This window comes from Nanorana parkeri, unplaced genomic scaffold (genome assembly GCF_000935625.1).
Source record: "Nanorana parkeri isolate BGI_ZX_2015 unplaced genomic scaffold, ASM93562v1 scaffold865, whole genome shotgun sequence".
Taxonomy (NCBI): domain Eukaryota; kingdom Metazoa; phylum Chordata; class Amphibia; order Anura; family Dicroglossidae; genus Nanorana; species Nanorana parkeri.
The window spans coordinates 136938-148330 of NW_017307133.1; the positions used below are offsets into that span (position 1 = coordinate 136938).

Below are 11393 nucleotides of genomic sequence, written 5' to 3' on the forward strand. Positions count from 1 at the left end.
TCAGGAGCTGGAGTGTCAGTTGTGTGCCTGCTTACTTTCCCTGAAACTTTGAGACCCCAGCAGCCTGAATGTGGCAGAAAGGGATGTGTTTACAAAGTGGACATAGCATGATTGGCTGAGTCAGCGAAAGGCAGAGCAGGTGATAGCAAATCTCCCTCCACCCACATGCTGATCACTGGAAAATGAAATAGGGGTCTATTCACTAAGCTGCCGTAGGCAGCCGAGTGAACGACCGACCTGAAGTGAAGTGAGCCGAATGCTGTTCGGCTATTCACTTCAGGTTTGTACGGCTGATTTCAGCCGTATATCGGCTGCTGATGTCAATCACTAGAGGGAACCTGATGGAGAACTGCAGGTCCCCTTTGCTGATTGACAGCAGCAGTGGGTGGGTGCAATAGCTAGTTTGCTATTGGCTATTGCAAATTGAAATAGCCAATACGAATCTAGCAATGCATTCCTACGGTGAAAATTTTAGTTTTTTTTGTTTATTCTGAAGGCAGTCAATGGCTCCATGTCAGAATAAAAAGAAAAAGCAGGGAAAGGTTAACTCGATTCGATCGAGCAGAGTAAACCTTTCCCTGCTTTTTCTTGGAGAAAGTGTTTCTCTCCTGGGTGACGGGAGCGGGAGACTCCCGGAGCGCCCAGGAGAGTTGGGCTGTCTGGAGATCAGTGTCCCTGGTTAGCTGGTAACCAGGGACGCTGATCTCTCTGCAAGTGGCCGGAGCCAGCCGTAAGATCACAGCTGGCTCCGCCCAGCTGTCAGAAGCAGGCTGTCGGCCAATGGCCGGCTGCTCGGCCAGCTTCGCCTTTCATCTCGGCTCAGTCGAGCCGAGGCATATGCCTTCGGCTCGACTGAGCCGCCCGGCCCACTTCGGGAGCTGTACGGGCTATAGTGAATAGCCCGTACAGCAGCCCTTGGGTCCTTTGGCCGAAGCTAGCCAAAGGATCAGCCCAAGCTACGGCTAGATCCTTCGGCTGCTTCGTGAATAGACCCCATAATCTAGCTCTGAATCTGTCAGCATTTACTACATTTGGGACTGTTCTGTTTGTAGTTCATGGTAAATTGTGGAAGAGCTTACAGATAAAGCTGTCTTAAAGCCGTTCTGGTCAGTTCCTGTACATTGCATTACTGTCATAATTTAGGACTATATTCTGTGTGTATAAAATAAACCAATAATGAAACACACCACTTCTAAATTACATATTTGGTTTCTTTATTGTGGATATATTTTACAGAAAGATGAAACCATGAGGACAATAAATTAGAATTGGAATTGTCTACAATGGGAACAGCTGTTCCATAAAAATAAACTATTTATAAAGCAAATAACACAGAGACTGATAGTTCTGTCTGAATGATTGTACAGCCAGTTGGTGGAGGCCATTGCTGGTATTGCTGTAGATGGGATGTGCTGCTCCATAGGTGCTATAAGAACAAAGCTCTGAGGACTGCAGACCCAGAATGCTATGCCTCCCTGGTCCAATTCCTCATACACACATTTTTCAAGTACAAAATGGTTTAGATACATACAGTTAGGAAGCAAACATAGATTGCTCTGAAAGAAGCTCATACTGTTTTTACAGTAGTGGAAATAAAATGAAGTCATAAATGTCCATGTCGAGTGGCAGCTATACATGTATTTGCAAGATACAAAGCAATTAGACCACATTCAGCAGTCTAGAAACAGTAAAGAGAAGTTTTTAAGTCTCACAACAGCAACACTGTTCAGATAAAGTATTCAAAATATGATTAGAAAACGTTTTCATTATTTGATTCAATCAACCCTCATAGCTGTTGTCCCAAGAATGTATACCAGAAATGGGCTACCAATGATTTTCCTAGGATTCAGTTCACCAGATGCTCTGCTAGGGTAGACTAAACAAGGAACTTGTAGAGTAACATGGGAAATATAGCTTATTAGCTACTGGAGTACCACCCTGCTGTGATGTGAACAGTGGATGTCTTTTCAACCACATTCATAACTGCCGATGCAAGTGTAATAGTGGAATGCTTCATTTCCAGTGGGGACCTTGACTGTCCACTTTAAATTGGCCACCTTTAAAACGTTAATGCTGAAAATTCTTAATTTATTTACTGCAGAACCAGGAACCAGCTACGCACAGTGGCATTGCAGCCAATATTAACCAATTATCTTTGTTACTGAGTATTTGCTTACAAAAAAGGGAAACAAGCTTTAGTATTAATGTGATCCATGTATCAAGTGCATATGAAAAGTTGACAATTGATGTAAATGCTTCTAATAGATAGTAATCAAGTTTCTCTGAGCACCAAGAATAATGGAAATTTACACATAACAAGTAATGTGTCCGATCCTGGAAGAAAATGTGTGGTTGCTAAATTATGGAACTAATTTATAACCAACAGTCCGGGGGTAAATTATGTTTAATAACACATAGCAACCATTCAGATTTCACCTTTAACATATTAGGGAAATAAGAACAAGGAAAGCTGATTACTGGCTGCTTGGTTACTATATGTTGCTTTATTTTAAATTCATATTGGACACGATTCTTTATTCTTGTTAGAATTAGTTCATGAAGAAACAGTTGTGCACACTGAAGTATCTCAAGATGAAGAAAGTCACCAGTTTCTGCAAGTTAGCCCTGATATGCTTGGTAGCCATTAATTCTACATTGAATCTACTCTGAGAATGCAAAGAATGGTAAAATTAAATAAAATACCAATAGTTTGCACCAGCATAGAGGATATCCATTTTAGTTCCAGTAACTAGGAAAGCAAGAAAACAGCCATATATTTTTTTAAAGAGCAGTGGTACTACTATTTTGAAATACAAAATTAGTGATACCCTTGTCATCTAGTACCATTAGGATGAACCCACCATGTAAATGCAGCTGCTTTTACAGTGGAAGTATTACAGTATTGGGAATGATGTTATATGAACTTAAAAATGACAATGTCAGGATTCATCGGGCTCAAATTGGGAAAGAGTGGTTCAGGGAGCATGAGACATCATTTTCACACATGTATTGGTCACCACAAATTCCAGACCTTAACCCCATTGAGAGACTTTGGGATGTGCTGGAGAAGACTTTTCACAGTGGTCCAACTCTCCCATCATCACTACAAGATCTTGGTGAAAAATGAACGAATGATCTCTTATATTTAAATAGTTTGATGAAAGCCGGAAGGTGGATTGATTTTAAATAGTGATGTAAACTCAAAATCTGTTTTTCAGCATGTTTCGCACCATGCCTTACTGTATACAGTTTTCGTAGACGGATCATTTTCTTGTGAATCTGTTGCAAAGTTTCTTACCTGAAGATCCGGTCATCAACCTCACTTCCTTTGCAGCCTGACAGTGCAAAGCCACTGCCTCGCAATTTGCAGCAACTTTGTCAGCCTGCCACATGTTCTCCTTTAGTTGGCTATTGAGATGGCTATTAGGTTTATCAGATGGGCAGGCAAATGACCAACACTCGTGCTGCAGACTAAGGCCTTATTCAGAAGGGGTGTACACGTCCATGTGGCGTGCACGCCCGTAAACGGGCCGATCCCGGGTGGGACAAGTGCTGCGTTTAATAGCGTGCAGTAGCCTGTTCTTCCCTATGGGAGGATGTAGCTGTATGCTGTCATCCGCACTCCCGAACTAGCACGTCCGGTTGACCACACTTGGATGCACACTGTTTTTCTTTTTCCTGTCAACCTGCAACAGGAAGTGCTATTACTGGCAGAATCTCCAGGTAAGAAAGTTTGCAACAGATTTACAAAAAATTATTTTCTAATAAATTGTATACGTTGAGGCAGGATGACAAACACAATTAAAATGAGATTTCAGGTTTATATTTACTTTAAGGTCAAAATAAAATTTAAATGTATTGTTACCTGTGCATTTTTAGGAAACAATGCGGAGGGAATTTATCAACACTGGAGCAGAAGAATTTGGAGCAGTTGCCTATGGCAACCAATCAGCGTCTCTCTTCAGTTTGTTCAGTTAAGGTTTGAAAATGAAAGAGAGAAGCTGATTGGTTGCCATGCACAGCTTCTCCAGATTTTGTCTGCTCCAGTTTTGATAAATTCCGCTAAGTGAATGTAACAAAACAGTGCAAAGAGCATATAACAGTAGCGTATCTCCCACTATAAATGTAGGCCTGCAAAAGAGGATATAGAAAAAATGTTCTGATTTGTGCTTGAGACAGGAGGCTACCTCTGTGGTGCTTAACATTACTAACAGAAAGGTTGGCTTATCCAGTCTTGAAAATGGAAACTCCCTTGTCTGACAGTTAGACTGAACATCTCTGTGCATTTTGCTGCTTCCCTAACAAGACAAATACTCAACAAATGGAGAAAGATTTTTTACATGCAAATATATCTATATAGATTTATATTTATATATATATGAACATTTTTGGTTTGTATTTTGTGTATTTTGGCCAACTTATAAATAAAACACTCTTGGAAATGGAAATGCATAGACATATTCGGTGTAACTTTGTACTGACTGTAAGGAATTAAGATTCTTCAACAATGAATTATTTTCTGTTCTCTTTAATGAGTTTTTAATGAGAATCCCAGTCTTCTTCCCAATAGAGATGAGCCCACTTCAGGATACACAGCAAAGGACGACCACGTGACTATGCTTGAATTCAGGCAGAATTTCCTGTGCAGAATCCTTCGTGGGATATATATTGTCATTCACAGTTTGAAATACAAATACCCTGATGCATCACAAATTGACTATTAAGAATTTTGTGATTATTATAGTTTTTGGACTTCAAATGTTTTTTTGAGTTTAAATAGTCTTTGACTGTGCACAGTTCCACTGAAGAGAAAAAAAAGGTCAGGCCCTCTTTGCATGAAGCATTTCGATTAGGAGATTGTTACATGGCACGTCACCATTGAGATGTTTGTAATATAGATATTCTTCTGCCTGCAAACTAATAGCCCGAATTTCTGGAAGCCGTAGCAACAATTGGCCAAATTTGTCTGTTTGCTGGGGGTAGTTACATAGGGTGTAGTCCAGAAGAGCAGCATTTACTTGTTCCTGAACTCCCTCTATCAACTGGAAATTCTCCAAGTTCTTCACATCTAGATCACAAAAGAAAACAGAAAATAATTAGAACATTTAGTGCACTCTCTAGTAGTGATAAGAAGCAATATGACATTTAGATTATTAATATTATCTAGATAAAAGAGGTCAAAAGTCACTTTATTAAGCTTTAAGATTGAGGAAAAATGTAAAAATTCTGTCAGGTTTTTATTGTTGTGCCGCCACTGGGGAAATTTTCCCTTACATCCTGTCCGGTGACCATTGTCACTGGGATAGGAAGTGAGAAACATATTCCTATGCACATTAGTTGTACAGCCTGTGTTTATGATGTCATTGTAAGCAAAGTGATGTAAAAAGAACAAATGGGACTAGTTTTCATTTATTAACTTTCTGGACAGCAGGTAAACTATGTGCTGTAAAATCCCCCCCCGCACACACACTATGTTGCTTTAAAAATGTAAAATCTTCTGCTTTGGTAAGCCTTTTAAGAAAATAGATCTAAAACAATTATAAAAAAATCAGTTTTGCAATATTTTCAGTTCTAGCACAATTATATTTACATTAATTGCTAACATTCGGTGGGTGCACTAATAGTTTACACGGGGACACACATATGGGCTAAAAATGAAACATATATACTTATATAGAAGATAGATTTTCATTAGAAATTCATAATACAACTTCAATTGAGCAGAATCAAGGATAGCTTAAATAGAACAAGGTCAAACCCTTTAGTGACACAAGGGTTGTAGATTCTCAGAGTCTGAACATAATATACGGTCTCCTAATGAGTCTCCAGGGCCCATCCTATCTTTAAACCAGAGTACAGCACAATTCATATCATTCAGATTAATTTTTCTGACCCAAGGTGAATTTAGAAACTGACCCGCCAAACCGTGAATTCTAATAAAACAAGACAAGAGGTCTTGTTTCCGTGAGACATTTTTCTAAATGATAGCAAAACCCTGGGACAGGCCAAGACTATGCTAATGAACCATCTGCTACACTCAGCTGGAGAGCAGAATGATCTTCATGAGGTACCACCTCCTAAAATATATATCTCTGTGACTGATCATCAGTGCAAAATAGATGGTCTGCTGGCCTTTAACCTTGCAGAAGATTCTCATGCATTTTTATTTTTATATCGAATAGACAATATATCCTCATCTGAGGTGTGTAAAGTAGAAGGTTAAGGTGTCACCCTCTCTTAGGACTAACGTGAATCAAGGGCTCTGTCATGTTTCATTGGACATATAAAGTTGAGTGCCACCTTATCCAAAAGTAAAACATCTTCATTTTATAAATCGAGAGGTGTTTTTTTTTTATTTTGCATTTATGCTGTCTAATTTGCACTGCAGTAATAAATGGGTGCAAACATGTTACATTGAATCTTTAGTGTTTAGAGGTTTGAGAAATGAAAAGACCCATCTAATGTATAAAAATGGATTTTTGTCACTGAACAAAACATGTGGCAATGGCCCATACATCTCACCATAACAATACAAAATAATGAAATATATTGGTTGATTTACTAAAGGAGTGCAAAATGTTAAGCTGTGCTCATGTTTAACATACAATCATGTGCAGGGGGAATATAAAAAAGAAAACAGCATTTTGCCTTGTACACAATTGGATAATTCAAGAATCTCTCTTAATTTTTGGAAAACATGTTTCATAAAACATGGGATGAGCTGCATGAAAAAAATTATTTGAGCTAGGAGAAATTGCAGATTCAGCTGTTGTGTGGCAATCGTTTAAAGGTGACAGTTATCTCTTTTTCCTTCCATTTAAATAACTGCTTGTCTGCAGCAACTTGCATTGTTGTTTTATTTTTCATGTAATTTGTCTGATATTATAAAATGTTATTGATTCAAATAAACTTCAATCCCAGTGATACTGCATTTAGCAAACAGTTCTATGAAAATTATTTTAAAACAATACAAAAATATTACATATCATCATTAATGACAATTTAGGGAAATAACAAAATTCTTTGTACTGGAAAAACCTCTACTGCACATCAAGTTTAAAAATAATGGGGTAATTCATAAAAACTGGAGCAGACAGAATCTGAAGCGTTGTCCATGGCAAACAATCAGCTTCTCTGTTTCATTTTCAAAGCTTAACTGAACAAACTTAAAAGAGAATCTGATTGGTTTCCATAGTATATATTGAAATATTTCTGTCTTGGCTTCTCTTTAATGGTCTTCCTGTAGCTTGGAATGCAGAATACTGCAGGAGGTGGGGTTGAATAAGTGGCTTTACTGATGCTAAATAAGCCAGAACCAAGTACAAAAGTTAGCTGTAAAATTAAGTCCTTTAAATTGTGTAATAAAAGAATATATAAGCCCAGTCACTAAAATCTCATATAAGCTGTAACATATGTAACTTAAAGGGTAAGTTCACATTTTCAATAAAATACACTATGCAGTTTAAAAGGTATACATGTAGGCCATTAGCGGCCATTACCCTTTAAATAGTATTTTTCCATCTTTTTAAGTGTGCAGATTTCATTGATCCTAACATGAAGGTTCTTGCTTAGACACTTCCTGTTATAGGATAGCACCACTCTGTCCATGTCTCCTTTTTGTGCTTCTGCATTGTGGCCCTCTCACATGGGCTTCCTATGGCAACCACAAATGATCGTTTCAGCAAACATTTCACAGGCATGGTCTAGTATTGTCACCATCAGCTCTGGTGACATCCAAACGCAGCCCTGGTGAGACATGCATGCAGCCCTGGTGACACCCAAACACAGAAACACAGAGACACCCAAACACAGCCCTGGTGACACTCAAATGCAGCCCTGATGAGACCTGTATGCAGCCCTGGTGATACCCGAAAGCATCCATGTTGAGACCTGCACACAGCCCTGGTAAGACCCAAACTCAGCCCTGGTGAGACCTGCATGCACCCCTGGTGAGATCTGCATGCAGCCCTGGTAAAACCCAAAAGCAGCTCTGATGAGACCACACACAGACCAGGTGAGCCGGTTGCCATTTTCCATTGCTGTATAATCATGGATTGATGTGATCTTTAGTCTTCTATTGCTGGTTGGCTATCTCCATTGTTGTATAATCACTTAATATAGTAAAAAAATAAAACCCCCAGTGGTGAATAAATACCACCAAAAGAAAGCTCTATCTGTCCCCAAAAAAGGGTATAAAATTCATTTCAGTACAGCGCTGCATGACGGAATAAATGTCAGTCAAAGTACCGCAGCGCTGAATACTGAAAAATGGCCTGGATGGGAAGGGGGTTTAACACCGAGGATGTCAACTGGTTAAATAGTATTTTTCCATCTTTTTAAGTGTGCAGATTTCATTGATCCTAACATGAAGGTTCTTGCTTAGACACTTCCTGTTATAGGATAGCACCACTCTGTCCATGTCTCCTTTTTGTGCTTCTGCATTGTGGCCCTCTCACATGGGCTTCCTATGGCAACCACAAATGATCGTTTCAGCAAACATTTCACAGGCATGGTCTAGTATTGTCACCATCAGCTCTGGTGACATCCAAACGCAGCCCTGGTGAGACATGCATGCAGCCCTGGTGACACCCAAACACAGAAACACAGAGACACCCAAACACAGCCCTGGTGACACTCAAATGCAGCCCTGATGAGACCTGTATGCAGCCCTGGTGATACCCGAAAGCATCCATGTTGAGACCTGCACACAGCCCTGGTAAGACCCAAACTCAGCCCTGGTGAGACCTGCATGCACCCCTGGTGAGATCTGCATGCAGCCCTGGTAAAACCCAAAAGCAGCTCTGATGAGACCACACACAGACCAGGTGAGCCGGTTGCCATTTTCCATTGCTGTATAATCATGGATTGATGTGATCTTTAGTCTTCTATTGCTGGTTGGCTATCTCCATTGTTGTATAATCATGGATTGAGTTACAGTTCTTCATAATTATAAAGAAACTGCCCTGACATCATTAGTCTGTATTGTTTTAGAAAAAAATGCCACATGTCCCTTTAAGAAAAAGTATTGGTAATTGGTATCGGCAAGTACCTGAGAGAAAGTACTTGTATCTGGTCATGAAAAAACTGTTATTGGTGCATCCCTGCTTACTAAGCATAAAATGTTTACTTACAGAAAATGAAAAAAAGTGTGTTAAAGTAACATCATAAGCAGAATCAGCTTCTCAGTTCCCCCTGTACTAGCCACGTCTAATCTATTCTGTTTTATTCACTCAGGGACTAATTACTTCTTTTTTTTCCTTTTTTACATGAAACAACCTCCAAATAAGAGCATAGAGAGCCATGTACTATCTTTATTGAACAGTAGACCCTAAGGTCCTTTTGAATATATTACACATTGGCAGACAGCAGAGGCATTCCCCCTTCATGTACTCAGGCTACCCTGCATACATTATTGTAATCAAGCCTTCTGTCTGTTAATTAAACAGCATCAGAGCACTGCTTATCATTTTCTTAATGGACTTAAGCAAACAGTGTTATTTAGTCATGAAGGCTGATTCCTGATATCTGTTAATCAAATAGATCATTAACCGTTTAACAACCATAAGCTAATAAAGGCTGTATGAAGATGACTTCATTTGCAGATTGTTTTCTCCATGGACAGCTAGCAGTGATGTCTTGAGGGCATTGCGGCTAAAGCCTTCCTACTAGAACACAAGTGCACTCATTGAAAAATACTCCTTTTTTCATTCATAGTCAGACTTATCAAGAGATGTCAATCAGACAAAAAGCCTCAAGCAGTTGAATGTCATCCTGAGCTTTTGAAAACAGCTTCAATCATTAAAGGATCTTACAGCATCTGCAGTATTTCCTGTACCAATATATATCCAATATTTTAGTTCAATATCAGACTATGTATGGAAGTGACAATGAAAAATGGGTGTACTACCACACAAAACAAATAGGCAAATTACTACAGGGGTATCTTAGTTTGTATTGTTCTTTAAACTACCTTCCCTCTGTCTTCAGGGCATATTGGGATTTTTTACTAATCAAAAGAAGGAGATCTGCCCAAAGGTACAGTGACTTGGACTAAACCTACCTCATTAGAAGGTGCAGCTGAAAGTCATGCTCACTTTGCTCGGAAGGAAAATTCCTTTAAATGTAATTGCTTATAATTGTTTTGATCAATTGTATGGGCTGATGGTTTTACATGGCACTACTGTCTACTGTTTACTTGTCCTATTGCTTTGTACAATTCTTTTATTGATCCATATCTTTATAATACCATATTATATCAGTATTTAACCACTTCATCTCACACACCTGTACAACCCCAATGGAGCAGAGCAAGTTTTACATTTCTGCTATGGGCCTATGAATTCTGTCAAATAATTTTGTCATTACTTAAAATAACAAAGTAATACATGTATTTTTTTTTAGGACAAACTGGACTATCTATGATCAGTGTTAGTTTAAAAAAAATGTGTTACTGTTCACAATATGTAAAGATTTTATTCTATCGTGTGTCCTATTTAAAATTACATTAAAATGATGACTTTGGTACAAAGCATTACAAAGTTATTTAAAAATGAAATAAATGATTCTTTTCAGTTTTTGACTTTTCTTTATGCAAAAAGAAACAAAAATGAAGCAAAACTTTAAATGTTAATAGTTAGAAAAGTAGAAACCAACATCAGGAAAGGAGACAAAGTAAGGAGAGAAGGGGAAGAAGGAGTTAGTTAGGGCTGACTAGCGGTAAATAAGGTTTATAAAGGGTTAAATAGTAACACATTTTAGTTAACAGGAAAAACTTTATTTTTTTACTTGTCAGGTTGCTTTAACTGACACCATATGCAGATTGAAGCTCATCCCTTTGATCTGCAGATGAAGTAAATAGAACAGGAACAATATTACTTTGTATCTCCATATTTCTCCTCCTGAAAAGTGTTATTAACCAGTTGACATCCGCGGTGTTAAACCCCCTTCCCATCCAGGCCATTTTTCAGTATTCAGCGCTGCGGTACTTTAACTGACATTTATTCCGTCATGCAGCGCTGTACTGAAATGAATTTTATACCCTTTTTTGGGGACAGATAGAGCTTTCTTTTGGTGGTATTTATTCACCACTGGGGGTTTTATTTTTTTACTATATTAAGGAAAAATTACCGAAATTTTTTTAAAAAAAACAGTTTCCCCTATATTAAATGATAAAACATTTATTATTACCCAATTTTTTGGTAAAATATAAAAGATGGGGTCACGTCGGGTAAAAAGACACTAAACATGTCAAGCCTTAAAATTGCGTGCGCGCGCGAAACCTCAAAAAACGATAATACCCAAAATTGGCCCTAGGCGACGCTTTAAAAGCTGTTACCGCTCATCAGTTTAGTGTTATCAGTGATTGATGGCCCTAAAATGATTGCTCTCACTGC

The 11393-nt window shown here is 38.5% G+C and overlaps 1 protein-coding gene across 1 annotated transcript in view; it reads right to left on the reverse strand.

The window, feature by feature from the left end:
* Positions 1-4577: 4577 nt before the first annotated feature.
* LOC108794545 (nuclear receptor subfamily 5 group A member 2) overlaps positions 4578-11393 on the reverse strand; it is a 75963-nt gene continuing 69147 nt past the window's right edge. Inside the window, exon 7 of the mRNA XM_018565605.1 lies at positions 4578-5068. Within this exon, the coding sequence (XP_018421107.1) occupies positions 4821-5068 (248 nt within the window). The 3' untranslated portion in view covers positions 4578-4820. The remainder of the gene's footprint in view (positions 5069-11393) is intronic.